The sequence below is a fragment of the Centropristis striata genome, chromosome 11, assembly GCF_030273125.1.
Source record: "Centropristis striata isolate RG_2023a ecotype Rhode Island chromosome 11, C.striata_1.0, whole genome shotgun sequence".
NCBI lineage: Eukaryota > Metazoa > Chordata > Actinopteri > Perciformes > Serranidae > Centropristis > Centropristis striata.
In genome coordinates, this window is record NC_081527.1 from 19886247 (window position 1) to 19909051 (window position 22805).

The 22805-nt window shown below is 37.4% G+C and overlaps 1 protein-coding gene across 1 annotated transcript; it reads right to left on the reverse strand.

The window, feature by feature from the left end:
• Window positions 1-5792: 5792 nt before the first annotated feature.
• On the reverse strand, window positions 5793-22005 carry pcmtd1 (protein-L-isoaspartate (D-aspartate) O-methyltransferase domain containing 1). The gene is made up of 6 exons (XM_059343869.1): window positions 21777-22005; window positions 13643-14106; window positions 13011-13113; window positions 11886-12057; window positions 8309-8432; window positions 5793-7955 (listed from the first exon to the last, which is right to left on the reverse strand). The coding sequence occupies exons 2-6, from the start codon at window positions 13947-13949 to the stop codon at window positions 7582-7584; spliced, it is 1080 nt and encodes a 359-aa protein (XP_059199852.1). The 5' UTR covers window positions 13950-14106; window positions 21777-22005; the 3' UTR covers window positions 5793-7581.
• Window positions 22006-22805: the final 800 nt, after the last annotated feature.

A 22805-nucleotide genomic window follows, 5' to 3' on the forward strand; every position in this document is an offset into this window, starting at 1 on the left:
TGTGTGTTCTTGAGGTGAAAACTTTTACTTACATTCATACTTGAATTAGCAGTAGGATTTAAAGGGATAGTTCAGATTTTTTGAAGTGAGTTTGTATGAAATGCTTATCCATAGTTAGTGTGTTATCTGATGTTTGTGGTGGCTGGCATGCTCCCATTTTCTAGAAGCAGGCAGGAGTAAAGGCACAGAAGCTAAAAAAATGTACTGCTGTGGCTGGGGGCAGCAGCAAAATGTATTTTAGCCACCTAAAAAAATCAGTTTAAGGATACAAGAATAGCCCGTTCTGACAGAGAACTCAACTGTTATATCCAATTATTCTCTCTTCAAGCCACCAGACTCACACAACCTCACTCCATTGACACTACCTCACAGAACATCTGAGTTTCTGGTCTAACACTTCCTCAATCCGTTATTTTGTTTGTGTTATTGTGAGATTTTAGTGAATCCAAACTAACCCTTTAAAACACCAAAGTCATACAATTACACAAACTAACTAACCATTGAGGCAGTGATAGACCAGCAACTCACATTTTCTGTGAGGTAAAATTAAGTTTTTTGTCAAAGGAGCCTGGTGGCTTTGTCATGAGCATAGCTAAAGATTTCAGTTATCCACATTTAAACTTAAAGAGTGCTGTTTTAGCAGCAAGATAAAGCAATGAAATGCTTTGAAATTATTTTTGGTGGCTTAAAAAACAAATTGCTGATGCCGCCGTCCACAGCAGTACATCCTATAGCTTCTGTGCTGGTTCTCCTGCCTACTGCCTCAAACTGTGGTTCATACCGACCACTATCTACTGTTGCTAATACACTGACTATGGAGTACTTAATACTGTCCAACCCCACTTCAAAAAAACTGAACTATTGCTTTAAGAGTGTAATTAAAGTTGAACTAAAAGCTAAAAAAAAACATTCGGATTCTGAATTGGAATTTTGACAAAACTTAATTACACAGTTTGCTAGCAGCTTTGGTCGGAAGAAATGAACGCTTTAGATGTATTTGTGTACGAATATACTGAGTAACCTCATTTATTTTTCTCTGTATATGACGTATACCCACAGGTTGTGGTCAGAATATGAATATTTCCTGAATTACTGGATAGAAAGGCTGTATGAAGGTGTGGTTTTTATTGTATGGATGAACGAATGACACTTTGGTAATCACCATCCACATAATCTGAAACTCTAAACATGATTAGAAAACACCTCCCATAATGTTTATAGCATCTCCCCCTAAAACTTGATTATGTAAATAAACACTGACATTCAAATGAACTCAAAGAATAATGAATTATGGCGATTACTTGAGGGATTACTTGTAGAGATTATGACATTTATTAATTTGATGTGCACTAGAGATGACCAGGTAAATAACTCATAACCTCGTGCTCTCTTCATCAGTTACTCTATGGACCAATTCAGAAGAATAAAATCAGCTTTGGTGTATTTTTGGATTTTTTTCTTACTTAAGCTTGTAAATACGACAACTTTTCATTGATGGTGAGAAAACACACCTTGAGGAAAACAGAAATATGTAGCGCCGGGGCCTCTAACAGTTTGAGATGCTCCCCTTTAAAATTCACTCTATATTAAACTGTTTATAAATGCAGCAGAGTGACAACTAAACTATCATATTCAAAGAGAGTTCAGGTCAATTAGCGCAATTAATCGTGCTCTTACCTTCCATTTACAAAGTAGACTCCAAACAGAAGAGGCCCGTGGGTAAGTAAACTCTAGAGGATAGCAAATTAAATGGGGTCAGTAAAGTGCTTCGTACTGTGCGGGCTTGTTAAGCTGATGTGAGTGTCTGACGGAGACTAATGGTGGTGCAGTCTATGCAAAGAAAGTCTGAGTGATGCATATGTGCTTTAAAATTATCTCCGTTGCATATACCCTCATAACACAGGATCTAGAGAGTGAGGTTTATTTTATTTTTTGCAGATGTTTTATTAACAAATATGCTGTGTAATAAATTAATAAATAAGACCTTTTATAACATGGCTCACTTGTGGCGGCTTTTTCATGTACACACCAATTTAACACCTTTTTAAAAAGCATACTATACGCAAATTATTACCCAAAAGTGTGATTTCTTTACTTAACTGATGCTATTGTACTTCTGTAATATAATTGATTACACTTAAAGGAACACTCCACCGTTTTTTCATATTAAAACATGTTATTCGGTCAAGTAAGACGAGTTGATACAGACCTCTTGCGTCTCAATGCGTGCACTCAATCGCCCTGGCGCGCGGCGCCACTTGGCTAGCACTTAGCTTAGCCCAGTTCATTCATTAGGATCCAAACAGATGGACAGTTAGAAGCGACCAAACTCCTCCACGTTTTCCCTATTTAAATAAAGCTACACGAGTGGTTAAACGACCAAGTATGGCGACACAAAATAAAACGTGACGCTTTTCTAAGCGGATAAAAAGGATAACTATAATGTATGGCGGAATAGCACTTGGGAGCACTTCGACTCGGCGCAGTAATATCATCACTCCTGAAAAATCTTCTCCCCCTCCCTCTCCCTCTCCCTCTCACTTCCGCTCCCTCTCACTTCCGTCAACAGAACCAACGTGAGCTGCACCAGGAGTAGTAGTTCGAGCAGAGCTGACGAAGTATCAGGTTGTAGGAAGATATTTGTGAACAATCTTGGTTATAACGTGCATCGTAAAGGGGTTGCGATAACAAGCAGAAGTGAAGTGAGAGGGAGAGGGAGAGGGAGGGGGAGAAGATTTTTCAGGAGTGATGATATTACTGCGCCGAGTCGAATAATTTAATTTTCCAGGTATGATATTTACATATTTAAATCCATGGTAAAATTCATTATTACAGCAGAAAAGTGCAGTTACATTTTTTTCAAAATAACAATGAAGTGCACTTAAATTCAATCAGCTGGCCTGTATGCAGGCTGGGAAATAATTAATTACATTTAGGCCAACTCTCATCACAACAGTTTTTTTGTGTGTATGTGTGTGTGTATTTGTAGTTGATAGCTTTAATTACTTTTAAGATCAAGATTTAACATAAAAAAAAAACATGATTGATTTAAAGTGCTAATACTTGTGAATAGTAATTGTGATAGTTGTGAATGTAGGACTTTTACTTTTAGTGGAGTAATGCTATGCCACAGTGTGCCATTAGTACTTAAATAAAGGTTCTGAATACTTTTTCCAACACTGACTGTTCTAAGACATTTCATATATATATATATATAGCGTATTTGCCAGCCTAATGACTAAAAATGAAGTCATCTTGAGCTTTTCCACCATAAGTTTGATTATATATATATATATATATATATATATATATATATATATATATATATATAGGCTATATATAAAAAACAAAAGCAATGTTGAAAGTATTCAAAATATATAATGACACTTTTTCAGTCAGTATAATTTATTATCAATCTCTCTAGAGCAATATAGGTTGGTTGGATATACATTAGGCTATTATTATATTTTTATATACAGTCTATGATTAGGCTATGTAAAATTTTGATGTGCACTTCCTTGATCCTATTGAAAATACTGAATTTCTATGGTATTTGCCATGTTCTCTGCCAGTTAATGTCGATGAAATTGTCCCAAAAAACTTTTCCTCTGTAGGAGAAATCTTTCTTCCGTCAATCATGCCTGTTAATGGTGAACGGTGATTGGCTGAGTGTCAGGAGGTGTGTGAGGCTTAGCATTATGTGAACATCAGGACTACAACAAGGCGAAAGAACTACGCCTTTATTGGATGAGGATAGTTTTATTGTACCACTAAATGGGCAGAAAGAAGAGAGGAAAGTTTGCACCTAACTTAATTAGCCATTGATTTAACGCTCCACCCTGCTAGCTCTCTGAGAGACATAAATCAAACACATCTCAGATGTTGCATCACCAGCAGGTGAAGATGTCTGCCTAATTAGCCTGCTCGATGCTAAAATGCTCATGGTGGACCCTCCAGCAGTTATTCTAAATGAATGAAACTTTTAACCTTCAGCGAGGTGTGTGAGGACTTTATCTTTGCCACAGTTGTGACTGCAGAGCTTCATTCAGCTCCCAAAAAAACTTTTGAGGCGTGCAGAGGTTCGAAGAGGCCGGGGATGGTGGACTGGGGATGATGTGCAGAAGAGTTGTGGAGGACTTCGTGCAGACAGGTGAGTACATTAACGGCACATACACATTGTGATGATTGTAACAGATGTCACTGTTGCTAGGCAACGCAGCACTGTGTACATGCACATGTGCAGGTTGTGCGAAAGCTGCAGCTCGCTTTCTGCTTTAATATGTGTGTTTTGTATTATTGGTACATTTCTGCTTTGACGATACTATATGCTGCTGTTTATTTTTTATGTGGCTTCTTATTTCTTGTTTCACCTGCTGCCTTTTTATGCTGTTGTTGGTGTCATGTTTGTGTAATGTCTGAGTTTTGTCCTCTGTGCTGGTTGTTATTGTGCTCAGCTGTGTGCATATGCTGCAAAGTGCCTTTATGTAAAGGAATATATTGTTGGCTTGGTCAGAGCCTGGGCTCTGTGCCGTGTTGTGTAGCCTATAGCATAAATATGTAATATTCTTTTTTATTTATTTAATATATATTCTATTTGATATAAGAACATCATTGTATGTTTTTTTCTTTTACTTATAGCATCAGTTTTTTCCTCGAGCAAAATCTTCTCTTTCATACGTAGCCTACACAAAGCACTATATTAGTGCACAATAATGCACAAAGTCTGCTAAAGAATCACCCTTTACGTGTCATAAAGGTTAGCCCGGCCTTGAGAGTTAACGGTTTTTGCAGTAAACCTGCATCTAATGAAAACTGCTATTGAGATGCATTGTGAGAACCGAAGGATCAGCAGCCTGTTTCCATCAAAAACATCCATCTTCCACTTAATGTTACCTCTGTGTTTCCTGCAGACAAAGGTAGGGGGATTCTGTCAGACATCTAGTATATTATACTTTAAATTTGTAATGCATAGTATGGGGATTTATGTGCAGATAAGGAGCTGTTTACTTTTTTCAGGTTGTTGCAGCAAATTCACTTTCCATAAATCTATCAGAGAAGGAAAAGATTGTCTGTGTTATTAATTAAAAGTAGCAGTGGCAAAAACAAAAACAAAAAGGTCATTGCAAGAATGCCAAATTGGCACTTTTACTGCCATTCCTATCTGCTTGCAATAGTGACTCATTTGACATCTTGTCGGACACACTCTGAAGAAAACCATCAAAAAAACATAAAAAAAGAGCAGATAAAATAATTAGAAGAGGCATAATGTGATTGTGACCTTTATTTTTTGTGCCAAACATTTACGGAGAAACAACACATTTTCAAAATGAACTGCACACACTATGAGTAATCAACCTAGGCCTGATAAAAAGCAACATAATTGTTTTGTCTCTTAACAAATTAACTTAATATAAAAGCACAGAACTGGTTATGACTTCTTTACCGGGTGCCATTTTTGTAGTCAAATCTTGTCCACATTAAAGGTAATCACAGCAGTCCCATTAACTTTGGTGCAAGGCGTGACCTGAGAATGGAGGTTGTAGGTCCCCTGCTTTCAATACTTAATGTGCTCTCTAATTAGCAATTATATTTTAGATAATGGTATATAAACTGTTGCATGCCTGTAATTGGTCGTGAAAATTTTAATGGATGGGATAGCTCAGAAAATCAAATGGGACTATGTTGTTATTGGTAATTATAAGATGATAAATTGTTCCATTACTTACAAAGCTTTCTGATGAATGTAAAAAAAACAAAACTTACAGAAAATAAATGATACCTCTTCACACATAAAACCACTAATAGAATAATCACCCCTGTTTTCAAACAAAAAATATTTTTCATTAACACCAGAACAAAATGAAGACCTACAGCACTAATATATCTTATCTATTAACAGACAGCAGTGGAGGTTTTGATCTACAGAGTTCCCAGTGTCAAGATACAGTACAGCAAGAGGGCGCTACAACAAACCAAATGCAAATTAAACTGTATGCAGAATCATATGATAACAATACATATATATCCATTTTTTTTCATATTTAATAGAATTAATATCAACAACATTCAACGCAGCTTTTGGAATACTAAATGATGCATTCAAAGTAAGATGAGCGAAAATCTCAAGTCTGTGATCATAAAGCATGAAGAGAAAAGTGTGACATCTATCAGTGATGTGCTGTTTTCTTTTTTTCACCGTGGAATGTTTTCTTTTTTTGTAGAAATATATCATCGTTTGGGTAAATTTACTGTGCCAGAAAACTCACAGAAGTCCTAATGTGATGGGGTACGTTGGCACTTAAAAGCCACCACTATCAGGGAAGTTCTGCAAGCAAATTGTACTTTGATTAAACAGGTTTCTTACATTACAACAAGTCCAGCCCACATTACAAATGATTTGATTTTTTTTATACTTGAGGACTGCAGACTAAGGTGCTTTGTTGGACGCTTCTACAGTCCAGGATACAAAAGGCTTCAAAATCCTCAGCGATTCTGAAATGCATTGCTGTCAATAAAAAACAAAAGCAGCACTATACAGAATTTAAGATTTGTCTCAAGGCCATCAAATTGATGATTATTCTTTAAATCATTTTTGTTGAAACATTTCCGATCACTTGGGACATCACCTCCAGTGACCAATCATAAGATGTGAAGTAAAGTCAGGAACACCCAACATATATACATTATATTCATGCATTATTGACTAACATCTCCCTGTTACCTTCTAAAACAAAGCTTAAAAATGTGAACCACCACTGAACACCCATCGGTTTTATCATTATTCCTCTGATATGATTAATTAAACTCATGTAATATTTGCATCAACAATGAGGGAAATCACGGAGAGGAGAGAGCCTACAACACCTTATCATACCGAGGAGGATGTCCGCTACTCAAAGTGAGGAAACAAGTATGTAAGCACCCTGTAGAAAAAAGTTACATCAAAAGGTCCTCTGTAGAAAAAATGATGAACCAATCTAGTCTCTCAGTGATCTCTTGTAATAGGAAGGTAAAAAACATGGAGGAGTAATGACATAAGTTCCCCGTTCATGATTCAGCAACAATGTCTTACTCTTTGACTCAAAATGGGAGGATGTGGCCTTATTTGCCTTTCAATGTCTGTTATTTTTTTGGTGATCATTAAATCACCAGACACTGACAGTAAGTTAAAGCTTCTAAAAAAGCTGCAATAAAAGTATTCATCTTAGCATGATCATATTTTAACAAATATAATAAAGAACTTTTTTTTTTTTTAAATACAATTTGTAATCTGCTCATTTCTGCAGAAATCCTGACATTGTGATAAAATCTGAATCTCAAAATGGGTTTCTGAAACTATGTCCATTTAGTATATTTTTACATTGTTTTTTTTAATATACAAATCAAAAGAAAATGTCAACAAAATCTAACAATCCATGACAATCATAACATTATTATCCAATATTATCTATGACGTTGTTTTCCTTTACAGTTTTGTCATCAAGATTTAATGGAAATAATGCTACATTTGTACTGAAAAGAGTGAGGAAAAGCATTTCAGCAGGCGCTGCACCCATTAAGAGTGGATGTCGAGTTAATCAGTCATTTCTCTCTGTAATACAGCAAATATGCTTTCAGTGACTCTGGCAGCGGTAAAGCCATTATTTGGTCTCTCAACACGTTCACTTGCTTGAGGATTTCAATGTCGCCAATGTCCCTTTCCTCCTCTTCCTCCACTTCCTTGCGTTCCTCCTCAGCGTGCTCCTCTTCCTCGCTCTCCACCATTTGGGGGATCAGCTGGTTGCCTACAAAAACGTAGGTGTTGATGCGTCGCCGCCGGCAGCGCCTGCGTTTGCGCTTCTGGGGAACTCTTTGCACCATCCCCTTCCCCTGACTGTCCTCGTTGGCCAGGTTTCTCAGAGTGCGGCGTATGTAGATCCGAGACAGATCCTGAAGGCTGCGGACAGTCACCGGGGCTGAGGACAAAGAGAGATGACACAGTCCTTCAGGGCCATGCACCACAAAAATAAGAATAATCCATACAGCTGCACCAGGCCTTCATCTAGGTCAGCATAAACAAGCGAGGCCATCAAAGAGAGAACTCTGTTTCAGTATTTCAAGGAAAGACAACAACATGGAGCAGCTGCAGGGCGAGCATCATATGTCAAATCAAATATAGCTGCAGGAATAGTCTCGTCGCATCACTTTGAATGTACTGTGTGACTTTGTAATATTGCCTGCTTTTCACTACAAGACCTGTTAGGCATGATAAAAGACAAAGAGGTTTCTGCTTTGTTTTGTTTAGCTTGGTCGAGGCTTGAGAACTTACGCAGCTGGACAGCGTCAGGCTTCTCTCCATCAGCTCTGCTCTGCGGGAGCAAGGGGGCAAAGGACACCGCCAAGATGTTTTTGCTCTCCCATGTGCACTGGCCAGTCCTGGTTATCTGGGTCAGCTGCATAAAGAGACAAAACCTGAACTCAACCCTTATAAAATATGAAATACTCTTTGATGCGAGGGAGCAAGAAGTAAGCGCTTACACCAGCATGGTTTCTTCAAAATGTAGTATTTCTGTTCATCCGATTTCTGTGCATTTTCTGAATTTGCCACCTGTATACAGCTGATTCCCTACAGATTCACTGTTGCAATTATCTCTCTATAAATACATATTTTCTAATTAAATAACGTTAACACATCTAATGATGTTTCAAATTTCACATGCTCATTATGGCTAGCAGATGTACATATACACTACTAAACCTTGCTCCTGGAGAAGAAATACGCTCCTTTACATTTGCATACATGCTGCTGTATCCAACAGGTGCATGGAAAAATTAATTACATTTCCACACTTGCTTGGTACACGAGTAAATTACTGCCAATTAGTTAAAAGAACCCTCTAACAGACTTGGAGACAAATCTGAGTGTCAAAAGGCAGTGAAGTTGTTTTTCAAAGCTGTACAACTGAATGCACCAGACAGGGACAGAGGGCGGGCGATATAAATACAATCCTTTATCGAAGCACATGTAAATGTGTACCGTAATACTTATATACCGACTTCATTTTTCAGAAAATCAATTGATACATTGTATCCAGATGAAATGGATGTCTGTTTTTGACTAATCAGGTAAATTTAAATACCTGATCAATTAGAAATACTATCACATTGATGCAAAATCATACCCTTTAATTTAATCAGGTTTTCATCTTTAAAAAGGCCCAAAGTTAAAATTCATCTAGTAAGATGAGTTTAGTCCTTTTGTATGCAACACAGCCATCAATCAGTTCTGCTCATAACTTGCAACATAATTGCCAATAATTACCAACAGTATCAACAGTAGACCTGAGCTCATGAGGATGATTATTTATTCATATTTTTTTTATTGCACTGAGCCAACACCAGGGAGGGCTTCAACAATGTGCATTCATATGTTCTTTTTTAATTTGATTTGACTTGGATTATCTGTGGACATTTGTTTAGTGGTTACATTTAAAAAAAAAAAAAAAAGACAATAAATGCAAAAACAGTGTTTTAAATAGATTAGATCATTGAAGTCTAGCAATTCTGTGTTTCATTTGGTATTTCTAAAATGTTGTATTTTGTCAGATGCAAACAACAACATAATACCAACAATTTATTTTGGCCATCGGACGCTCTGTTCTTGAAATATTGGCATCAGTGATTGAGTCGAGATTGACAGCATAAAAACTGCTGCAACTAACCACAACCAATCTGCAAATTATGTTCTTACTGAATCATTAATTTGTTCCATAAAAATATAGAAAATGCCCTTCACACTTTCCCAAAGACCAAGGTGACCTCTACAAACAGTCCAATGCTCAATGATATTTAGTTCATTATAATGTAAAACAAGGAAAAGCAGCGAATTCTGATGATTCAATTGTTGTTGCTTAAAAAAAAGACAATCATTATATAACTAATGAATTATTTGCTGCAGATATAGTAAACATCATGATATCAGCCATCCCTATCAGGCCCATCATCATCAACAAGTCTGCTGGTGTGAGAAGTAAGAGACGTGATACATGGCCCTCAGTAGATGACAGATATCTGGTGGTTCAGGCCATAACAAGTAATTACCAGTCCACAGTGTGACAGTTATCAAAACACAATTAAAGCACACGAGGCTCTGGACTCATCATGCATGGCAATAAAGGGAGCGTATTGTATATCTTGATGGGGAGAGAGATGAAATGGTTTCAGGGGAGCATTTAAGTGGCAGACAACAGGTCTATTAATACCAGCGGAGATGGAAGATACCTTGAAGGCAAATGTATGGTTCATCCATCCAGAGCAACCTAGCAACCTTTTAATGCATTTCATTCAACAATTCAAGATACTGCTCACTGTCAAGTGAAGTGCAAGGTCTCTATGGAATTACTTTTTCTTTCAGCATAGCCACAATATAGATGTTTTTTATTTTTTTATTATTATTTTTTGTTTAAACTGGGCATGTTTGAAATTCTATTTTGATTAAGGGCCATAAATGAGCAAGGGTAACTATTATTTCTGAGCTTATGCACTGAGATGTTTTTATGTTTTATAGAGCACCTAACAGCATAAACAAAAAAGCAGACTATGTTTAAGGAAAATCAATTCAACCGTATTCATATCGCAGCTCTCTTACAGGTGAGTGCAGTTGAAAGAGCTTCACAGATGAAGGTTGATGGTAAGACAGAATAAGTGTAGACTGCAAAAATCAAAGAACGATTTGGCAGTTTCAGACCAATACATGCAAGTAGGGTTACAGCTGTATACCGGCTTTATGGCGTGATATTTATGGGTAATGTAACTGATAATAATAATCATATTTGTGTAATGCTGTATACCATGAAACTGATACTTTGAGTTTACTGTAACGTGAAAATCTCACACTGTAGCAGCCTTACATGCAAGAAAAAAAGGTCAAGTTAAAATATATTTAATTCTTTGACAACAAGAATAGTGATAAACCGAGTGAAATAAAAACTAGATCAGTTGAAGATGACGTCTGTATTATGTGATTCATTGTATTTTAACTATATATAACAAACATGAGAGCTTGTTGCTTCTTCACTTGTCAGAATTTTCAAAATGCTCTTTCTTCGTCATACAACGCGTCATATTAATTCATTCTAGGGAGTAATTCTTAAAAGCTTGTTCTTTTTGGGAGGTGGAGAACATCAGCTTGGTGCTGATAAAAGGCCACAACAAAAAAGGAGACAAACATAATAATAAATGATTCACAAGTTGTAGGGCTTTCATGCAGTTAAGATCTTACAAAGATCTCTAATCTTAATATGTGTAATTATTTCTCCATCGTTATTCATTAGTGTGTGCAGGCCGTATGTTCTAAAGCAATATACGTCTTTTAAAACATGGCATGCTATCTGATTGATTTCTTTAAAGTACATTGCACTCTTTGAACTCACACTCAAGCCTTAAATAACTGACAACATAATCCTAATATCTGAATCCCGGGTCACAATCTCAGTCAAGTTTTGCTTTACTTTAACTCATTTTTCTTTCACATTCTTTAAACTGCACAAAATCCTTGAACATGCATCGGTCAAGATCTTTACCCTGGTTTCTAAAGAAAGTTCCTGCCAACTATGGTTTCCGACAACTTTCAAAAATATTGTAAATGGCCTCTGACATGCTCCAGTCTGTCCATACTCATACATCCACCATTTTAAATAAAACATTTATTCATACAGGCCTGTGTATGCTCCTTACACAGCTGCTCAAATCCAGGGGCAGTTGTGGCTCAATAATGCATGTGAAAGTTGCATAACCAGCCTTGTAGGTCAAAGCTATTTTACTGTGTTCTCCCTCAGGTGTTAGCATTTTGAATAACAATCACAAAATGTTGATTCGGTATCATTCGGATGGCTCGTAGCGCTTACCTGATCCTCTATAGGCATCACTAGAATGCCTCCAATTTTGAGCAGCACTTTCATGTAATTTTCATGGTCTTTCTGCACTCCGGCGCCACAGTAGATGCGATCGTATTGGTGACTGTCTGTTGAGATTTCAAGGCAATTCCCCACCACAAAGACGGGTTCACAGAACTCGAACCTGTAAAAAAAATAAGCATAGTGGAAAACATAGTTTCAACAACAATGGAGAACAGGGTTTTGTTTTTCCTTCGGGCCTATGATTGCATTCTGCTGTGGCAGAATTATGCGGATTAAATGAGCAGAATAAGAGAGATTAAATGTATTTAATTTGCAAGACAAAGTCTACAAGTCCACGAAAGCAAAACTGGCAGGGGAAACTGGTATGAGTGCTTGTGGCTTGAACACACAGTTTTTTGTTCAAATGAATAAGCTAAAGAAGAAATCTAATTTGTGTTATTTAAAAAAAAAAAGATTATTAAAAAAAAATGTAAAAAGATGTAACATTAGTGAGTTTTAGTGGAGCTGCTAGACCTATTTTGTTGCATTCAGACCAGGGTTGAATATTAACTTTTTTTCACCAAATTTTACCAGCCCCTCAACAGATTACCCTTGGTTTGTTTTTTGGCAGGTGAGTGAAACAAATCTAGCAGCAACTTGCATTTTATTAATAAGCATTTGGCTCATGGCTGATGCTTTTTCCAAGGCAGCCAGGCTAGTTATCATACAGCCAGAGGTGGTTTCAATCCAGACCAAACTAAACCATGATTGGGCTTGTGTTTACATGTATGTAGCAAGAGCAAGAGCGTTGACAGTGGATGAAGATGTTTATAGGTAGAAAATGCACAATGTAGGCTTCAGTTTTTCTCTGAATAATTGCTGCAGCTTTTAAAGATCTGAAAAGGTTTTTTTTAAATCAAAATGAGCAGTGCTTGTATAGGGAGAGCCGGAGTGAGCTGAAATAACATTACAAAAACTCTTGAAAGAGGATCCGTCTGGAAAGCCCACCAAAAAACAATCAATTACAAGTCTCAGGAGGGACAATCACAAGATCATATACTTCTTCAGTGTGCTCAAAAAAGCAAATCCGTATATCTGCAAAAATAAAATATTGCTTCTAAAGTGTGTACTTACTTATCAAAGCTGTCACTATTCTTTGTGAAATCATCAAGTTTCTCTCTGGCGTATTCTACCACGTCCTTATGGAGCTCAACTCCATGGTTCACACCAAATGGCCCTTGGAAATAGAAAAACACAAAAAGAACATTTGCTTTCAAATAATCATGATATAAAATTACCTACTGCCTTTTATGATTTCATTTAGAGCTGAAACAATTAAGTGTTTTATTGTTATTGTATTGTTGGCAGACAAAAGTTATCTTTTCTGATAAATGAATAATTGCTTAGGGAAGCTAAAAACAAAAATGACAAATTTGCTGATTTCCTTTGTTTTATACAAATCTAAAGTGAGGATTTTTGAAAAAAAAAAAGATCAGTTTGTAGATGGTCCTTAATGCTTTTGCAAATTGCGCAACTTTTACTTTTTTTTTTCATATTTTACAAACCAAACAAATATTCTACAAATCGAAAAAATAATCAACAGACTAATTGTGACTGAAAATAATCACTTAGTCCTGTTATCACTGGTGCTTATTTAAAGGTTCAGTTTACTTTTAGATAAAGTTTGTTTTAACCTTGATTTTACAGAACATCTGAGCACTTCCCACACATGAAAACACACAGCTGGGTACACTATGCATGCTTACCGATGATAAGGCCCACCATTGTGCTCAGGTAGCCAGTTCCGCTGCCCAGATTGAGGAAAGAAAGTCCAGGCTGCAGTTTGAGAGCCTCCATCACCTCAGAGTATATACACGGAGCAGAAAGGTGGATGTTGCCATGTTTCCACGCCAAGTCTTTGTAGGCACTGTCCCGATAGCCGTCCAGATAGTAGTCACCGCGGTCTATGGCCCGAAAAGCCTGTTCAACTTTTTCTGTGCGAATATACTGGGCCTCTTTGAGATTATCAATGAGGTCGTCATTGTCCTCCCCAGCGCTCACTGCTCCCCCCATGGTGAAAAGAGAAGAGAAACACGGGGCGAACTTGTACTCAGGATGAGTGATTCCTCCTCAAAGTGGCATGGAGATGAACGGCTGACCTGAAGGATGCTGCCGCTGTGACTCCTCAAGCGTCAGCTCAGACTGCGGTCATGTCCGGGCAGCAAGTGACCTGAGAAAAATTATATGAACACGTTATGGCAACATGCTGCGAGGGAATACAGCATCTGCTTAAATCTACTTGTGCAGATTTAACACGAAATCTGCTAGTGCAGATTTAAGATGCTGATAAAAGTAAAGATTTATTCATCTTCTCCCACAACTGGGATTGGCTTTTTGATGAAAAATTGAGAGAAGCAGACTGAAGAATGAATAAAGAATCATAAGGGTGCATTTCCAAATTAATTCCTTTCCGGATAAAAACTGTTTTGTAAAAGATTCAATAAAATACTAAAGCCACATCTATCTGAAGATTTATTACAAACAATAAACCCACCAAAGGTCATGTTTGAAAACAATCAAATAATACAACATTAAGGCATTTAAATTTGACAATATAATTTGTGACCTCATATAAGGAGCGTAAAGATTTTGCATATCACATTACCTCCACTGCACAGCGATTAATCCCCAAACACACACCTCTCTTAAACCAGTTGTTTACTATTTTCCAGTGTATATAGGCCTTTTTGTTTTTCCTTTTCTGTATTTTTTACAACAAAAGGGACCTGGGTATCATCATTTATTTATGGACTATCATTTTGGCGTTTTGGACATTGGTATCTTGTTTTTTGGAGTCACAAGTGACCTAATTTGGATGACAGGGTGGATCTGACTGAACTGAAATACTTCTGTCATGTTGCTGTAGTTTAGCTTGTCATTTCTTTTGGGGTAATGTTTATTGTTACTGGTAGCTTAGCTCGATACACAAGCAATAATATAAAGAAATATGAAATTGTGATGAAAACAGAACAACAAAGCTAGTAGAGACTGAGAGGCGATACGCAGATAATGACGAGTCTAAAACCAGACAACCGAGGTAGGAGGGGTAAACGGTGCATGCTGTGTATGTTTACTAGAAGGTTGATGAGGTTTTTGGGGAGAGACGAGACATGGCAGTTAGTCTCAAATAAAGCTAAAACTGCGGCAGTATGACAACATTTTGGATTTAAAGCCAATAAAAGAGCTATGCTGAGACAAAAAAACAAATGAGACAACATATAAACACTGCAGAAAAAAAGGTCATTGCTTAGAGGTGCAATGCTGCCCCCAAGTGGACTGGAGTCGTTACACTCTGTTTCATGGACTCTCTCAGGCTCATTATGTTCCGCTCGGGAGCTGCTGCTGAGTCAAAACCGATACTTAGTGCAGTGTTTGCCTTAATATGAAACCAATTTTAAAATTTTACTCTGGCCTAACCTTTTAAGTCACTTTCACTTTGGCTTTTTAGACGCGGAAGCTACCTCTACTACTTAAATACAGTGTGTGCTAATAATTATTCTGATTCAATGTAAGTTCAAGGTCTCTAGTGTAAGACATACTGGCTCACTAGCATGGCTTTGTGGAACAATGCAATCATTGATGCAATTTGTAACACCTATGATTTTCCCTGCAAATATGACAAAATATGTTGTGAAAAGCTTGATCCTTCATGCTGCGTCCCATATGCACAGTGTAATGCGCTGTATAATGTTTTTTAGAGCTGAAACGATTAGTTTTGTTGATTAGTCGATGATGCTTCACTTCATCGGGCCAATTAAAACTGATCTCTGCTGATTTGAAAGTTACTTACAATGCGCTACTGAGCTACGGGCTTTACTATTGAATACTATTAAGTTCCACATCGTAGCAATAAAGTGGAAATTCCGACCACATGCTGCTTTTTAAACGTTTTACAGATGCTTTGATGACTAAAATACCCCACACTGGCACAGAGTGAAAGGGTATAGCTGGAGATGCAGCCGAGGGAGACAAGTCTTGAATTCCCTCTCTGCCTCCTCAGCATCTCCACATCTGACTCAGCTAATAAAGATTAAATTCAGAGGTGACTTTGTAGTGGGAGGCCTGGTACGGTAATTTTCCATTGGCTCTTTCTTGCAGGCAAAAAGAATCATTGATTCGCTCACCATCACTGATTGTACAGCAGTGTATTTTGTATTCTAGTTTTTCGCCTCTACCCTCTCTGTAATGCAAAGTCCTTTGAGTTGCCTGCAACTGAAGAAAATCCAGAGAAATGGGTCAGGCGAGGTACTCTACGAAGAAATTGCTTTTGGGCACTGCAGCACAGTCTTACTAATGATAATCCAGAGTCTTGAAATGTAACAGGGGTCATCATACACCCCCTCCTTTTAAGACAAATTAATAAGCATGAGCTAGATAGGGCTTGAATGATATGCTTTTCACCCGATTTGATACATACACAATACGTGGGTATTGCGATTAGCTGGGTATAATTCTCCGTAAATCTAGCAGACAATTTGGTCAGTTGTTTGGTACTTTCATCACTAGATCATTTTGTGTGTGTACTGCATACACCAGTGGTAAATAAAGAATAATGGAATTTATGAAAATTACCCAGACTGCAACAATAAAAGTGGTATCGTCCTTCCAACTCCACAGACTAAAATTGAGCTGTTGTATTTAAATAATTTACAAATTTCAATGTTTAAATAAATCAGTTTTTTTCCTCCACTTGTAAAGCCAGGTAATGACAGTTGTTGCTCTTGTGAAGCCAGTACTACAGCAAAGAAATCTCTTTGTAAATAGGAAGCCTCTGGTAAACACACACCCCATGTCCTGGTTTGAACCCGGGTGTGTGTGTGTGTATGGAAAGTGCATTGATGTCATCTCAGTTCATGACAGCCGGGTATGACCCAGCTAAGGGGAACACATTAAACTACACCGGATGACGAAACATGTAACAGATCTTCCAGCAACACAAGATCAACTCCAGTGCTGTAACTAAACACCAAATGCCTGTCTGGGCAGCAGACTCACTCGTACACACTGGTGATTGGCAGACTGTGTGAGGTAAACTGATAATCCTCATGGTTACCAGCGTATACAGTGTCAAGTCAGACGTTTTATCACCTAACTTACAGCTTTCTCAGCAAAGAAAATGACGTCCATACCTCTGTGGCAATATGCCAGAGTGATACGATTCTTCTTAGAGGGAAAATAATCACACATGTATCAACAACCCTCATTATGTATCTACAATCATGTTCTCACATTTGCATTTGAGAGGTTGTAATGACAGAAAATTTGTAATTGTTTGTGCTAAAAGCTATGATTGACAAAACAATCTCTGATTTTTTTTCCCCACATTTCTGGTAAGTTAATACTTTGTCCCATATTAACTGCAGTAAAAATGTGAGCATGTTATTAGGTTCACATTGAAGATGAGATGATAAAAATGTGGCAACCTGCAATATAGAATGTATTATAAATACAGCATGTGAGCAAATGTGCTCTACAAATGCAAATTTCATGGAAGTGCACGGAGTATTCCTCTACCTAGAAGTCACTGAAAAGGAACGGTGTTGTTTTTCTCCACTCCGAGATGAAAAACAGTTGCATATTGTATTATAAATCAAAACAACATTCCTGTAATACATATTACTTTTGTGAAATTTGTACTTTTATTAAGCCTTGCTTCATCCTCATCTAGTGCCACCAGGAGGTCAAATCTTCCACTTGTTCAACACTATTTCATGACCACAATACCTTAAAAACCAATGACCCAGTTCTCATTAAATCTGCATTGGATATCCATGACATGCAGAAGATAAATCATAAGTATTTAAGTCACCCAATGACCTTTTTTCTAGCACCAGTTACATTTAAATGTTCAATTTTACATAATAATACCTCAGAATTGGAACACTTTATTTCATGACATGATGCCTTAAAAACTAATGACCCAATTCCCATTAAATCTGCAGTGGATATGGCTTCTTCTCTAGCACCACTGTTACATTGAAAATCCAATTTTACATAATATTCCTTAAAAATGTGGAATACGGTGAATAAGTTCATGTTCCTCAGAGGATACTTCCTTTGGATTTTAGTGACCAGCTGACCCCTCCTCTAGAGTCAACCCCAGGGAACACCTTTTGCACATAATGCCTCATTGCGTATTCCAAAGGGCAGTGAGTTTAGGGTTTAATATAATTTTCAGGCGAAAAGCCAATGCAGAAGATAATTTCTAAAATCCAGGAGGAGGCGACTCCACTAGTTGCAAAAAGAAGTCAACTTGTATAGAAATATGAGAAAATAACCCTACTTCTTACTGGATTACTTTAGTTAACATCTTCCATATGAGGTTATGTTCTCAATCCCTAGTTTCAAGTCTGACAGTATAATGTAAACACTACTGTACATTTTTTTCAAAATGCAGAAGTACACCCAGAGGCCAGTAAACTTTTGGGCATATGTGCGAGGCAAGCAGTTCTCATTGGAATGATAATGCGCCATCTTTAGGTCTGGTATCCAGTTATTATAACACATCCATGGCGATGTCATGGTGGCTGTGTGCACCTCTTACATACAGTCTGTGGGTACAAGTCAGTTATCTATCCAATCCTTTGAGACAGGAATTTATTTTTAAGGCACTATGTGGTATGACATCAAGACTTTCATTTCCACACCTACACAAGATGTCCCAGATTCTAATGAGTCGTTCACTATAACGATCCTTTCTTTCAGTACCATCCTTAGACTGAAGTAAAAGAGACATGAAAACCTCTGAAGATTTTTTCTGCTCTGCAGTGGAGTAAATCCTTTTGATTTAGGTAACAATAAGGCGTCTCCTCAGACTCTATCCCCAGGCTAGTGGTAGGGATCTGATGATGCGTTCAGACTGAATGAAAAGTGTAATTTCATTTCTCTTTATTTATGCAACTTTGACCACTGGACTCCGAGTTAATTAGCCACAAACAGCCAGGGGATGTGACTAGAGAGGGGTTCATTGTACCAAGCTAACAACAGGAACCATCTGCATGTGGGTGTGTGTGAAACAATTTTCCAGAACTGTTCTCTTATTCTCCCCTGGACCCTATCACTACTGCTCCTATTGACTATGCAGTTTGGGGATAAACATAAAAAATAATTTCAACTCAAGACGACATGTGTGCCTCTCAGTTTGTGGTGCCTAGATGAACCTTGAGTCTTGGATTGCATACATTTTATTCATCTCTTTTTGTTTTTTAACAAGAGCTGATGGTTATAGTGGAGTTATTAATTAGTAGATTGACCAAAAATTAATTGCCAACAATTTTAATATATTTAATTATCCCTTAAGTTTTTAAAGGAGCAGTGTGCAGGGATTAGTACCATCTAGTGGTGAGGTTGCAGACTGCAACCAACTGAATACCCCTCGTCTCTCCCTTTCCAAGTATGTCCAAAACTACGTTGGCTTTCAAGTAACAACTAAACATGAACATTTTTACCTTGTGCATTCTGGGCTACTATAGACACATGGCAGTGCAAAACGATCATTGTAAAATAAGTCTGAGCGTGTTGAATGCTGATTTAACATTACTGTACACATTAGCTTGGTGGCTGAAATGAGCCATTAGTCATAGCTTGTTGCATCGATATTGAAATGTTATATCAATAATTTAGGTCTCTACTGGATATGTTGCAAAATGGCAGCAATTAATGAAAAATTGAGCTTTGCGTCAGAAAAAAGCCTGAATTACTGTTAGTGAGTCTAACTCTGTGACACTGTATGATTTATAATTACTCTCTGATGTATCATCTGGTGTTTCCCTGGATGCTGTCATGATTATCAGACTATATGAGCAGTTGACCAAATGAAACACAGCATTACTTTGAATAAAATTAGATTTCTCTTCGTTTGAACATTGTTGTAAACATCTGGCTTAATGTAAATATCACAAATTAACAATTAGTCGTTTTTAGACATTTTAATGTGGAAATCTTTTAGGTTTGCGACTGTGGATAGGAAAAAATTAGGGCCGGGACTCGATTTTAAAAAAAAATTAATTAATTTGAGGCTTTGTAATTAATTAATTTTGACCTGAGAACAGTGAGAAATATTTTTTACATGGATTTTTAGTATACCATTGAATAATGACTGAATACATTGTTTATTTTTGTTCAAGTCCAACAGACCAGTGCAATTTGTGCCATTAAGTGTAGCAATAGCATATTCAGAAATATAGTACAATTCAGGTAGCCTATAGGTAGGTAGACCTTCTGTAAACTATAATACTTTGGTTTTTAAAGTAAAACACAATGCTTTCAAGTACATTCAGAACATTGGAAACCCTGACTATTATTATTTATCAACGCTTGTTGTCCTCTGTTCGTTTTTTGTAACAAAATTTCCCATCCACGGGGCCAACCAAAGCGGTCTCATCAGCTTCTTCCTTCATGTTCACTGTGGTTTGTTGTTGTCTGAACTCATGAACGCTAATTGGAGCTCCAGTATAATCGGTCCGCCTGAAACTCATCCAGTGAGAAACGTTCCGCGGTGCAAAAATGAGTGCAATTAAAATGTGTCAATTTTTTAACACGTTAATTTTTGTGTAATTAATTAATCTTAATTAACGCGTTAAAGTCCCGGCCCTAGAAAAAATATTAACATTTTCTTGGGATTTAGTAAATTGTGATGGACATTTGTCACGGTTTTCATACAGTTTAAAGACCAAATGACAAAATAATTGGTAGATTAATCAATACTAACAATTATCAGTAGTGGCATCCCTAGTCTTCCTAAATGTTGTACAACTGTACAGTAGTTTGTGCATTATTTTCTAAGGTTTTCATCATATTAACACAGTTCGGTCAGAATCTTTAACAACTATAGTTGTACTTATGTTTCAAATCATTCAGATGTTTGTTATGTTTCTGCTCATTTAGTATGCATGCATACAGATGTTCTTTTATTCCCACAACTGACACCTGATGAAGCAAATCAGCTTTCTAACTGGTCACGTGCTGCAGTTGCCACACAGACAGCAGACTGTCAGCCAATCAGCTGCCCGGACACTTTCTTCGCACTGCGTGTGACGATGGAGCAAAACAACAACAGCGTTTTCATGAAACCATGTCAAGCGTTATTAACCACGTCTGTTTCCTTAAACCCTGCCTGAACCACATCTGTGAGAAATAGATGACAAATGAAGCACTCATCACACAAGCTGATAAACACTAAAACTCCCGCTGTGTGTGTGTGTGTGTCTTTGTGCATTCATCCCGCTTTTGTTCCCACTTGTCGACCATAAACGCAGTTGCTGGCCAGCTCTCCCTCTCTCTCTCTCTCTCTCTCTGCAGTGCGATTAACCTCAATCTTTTAGCAGCAACCAGCTAAACCGGTATGTTAAATAAAAACAGGCTGGAATATTTCTAAAGGGTTTAGCAACTGCTGCCATCAAAACAAACAAACAAAGAAAACGTTGATTTCTCGGAGCTTCTTCTTCCGCCTCGTGAAACAAACGTTTAACAGAAAAAAAGTCCCCTCGCGCTCGTACACACGCCAAAATAAAACACGCAAAAATATCCACAAACGTCCGTCGCACTGTCACCTGAAACAGTGAAGGTTACATACAAGTGTTTTAGTTTGTGACATCGCCATGTGAGTTGCCGCTGACCCGGGCTAACGTTAGCTTTAGTGGGCCTGAGTGCGCCATCATCAACACAGCACGTTAGGTAAGCTCGCCTCTTTATCCTGTTAGCCACCAAACACACCAAACCACTAACCCGGAGTGTCACGATTCATAAATCTAACACACTTATTATGCTGCTAACAATATAAAGAAGCTAACTCGACTCAACAAACGGCAGTCACCTTTGAAATAAATTAAAAATACTCACAATGCCGTGTCGCATTAACTCTTCCCTTGTAACTGGATGCTGTGTGCAATGCGACGGTCGGTGACTTTCAGCCGTTAGATGCCTCCCGGTAGAGGCTAACTGCTGGTTAACTGGACAAACTAACCAGTTAGCAACTGGTTGTGGTAAAAAGGTAGAGTGTAGTCACGGCGAGCCGCTGTGTCGAAGTGGAAGAAGAAAGAAACAGCTGAGGAGAGGATGTAAACACAGGTCACGTGGTTTAAAATGTTGTCGATAGAGGGAGGCACTGTTGCTCACATCTATCTATCTATCTATCTATCTATCTATCTATCTATCTATCTATCTATCTATCTATCTATCTATCTATCTTTCTATCTATCTTTCTATCTATCTATCTATCTATCTATCTATCTATCTATCTATCTATCTATCATGCAAAATGGCTCATAATTAGAGTTGCATATGTATAAAGGTCACTGTAACGTTGTAGGTGCTCTATGTGTGGCTTATTTCAATTATTTTACTTTTTGTCGTTAAACCTATTAAAATATAGCATCATTTCTTAGTTGAAATTTTGTATTAATAATACAAATCTGCAAAGTTCAATATTTATATTTTCTACTCCCCTCCATCTCATAAAATGGGAATACTCTGGTAAAGTACAGTACTCAAAATTGCACCTAAATTGGCCTATTTTTTTCATGCAAAATGGCTCATTACAGAATAATGGGTTATAATTCGTGATGCAAATATGTCACTGTAATGTTGCAGCTGGTCAATGTGTGGCTTATTTCAACTACTTTTTTTTTTTTTATGTAGCTTAACCTATAATGATATGTCTGCATTTATTAAGTGGTTTAATATAAATCTGCAAGCTGTCAGATAAATGTAGCAGACTAAAAAGTACAATATTAACTCTAAAAATAGTAGATGTAAACATTAGCATAAAACGTGAATACTCAGGTAAAGTACAATACTCAAAAGTGCACCAATCTATCTATTTTGCAGTATGCCTTAGAGTGAATTAGTCAAATCCTTTTCTCTTTTTTT

Excerpts from the sequence above, each read along its gene's own strand:
- pcmtd1 (XM_059343869.1), bottom strand. The coding sequence starts at position 13,949 with ATGGGGGGAGCAGTGAGCGCTGGGGAGGACAATGACGACCTCATTGAT. Across the intron at positions 13,114-13,642 it reads AATGGTGGGCCTTATCATCG|GGCCATTTGGTGTGAACCAT; the intron begins GTAAGCATGCAT and ends TCTATTTCCAAG. Across the intron at positions 12,058-13,010 it reads AATAGTGACAGCTTTGATAA|GTTCGAGTTCTGTGAACCCG; the intron begins GTAAGTACACAC and ends TTTTTTTTACAG.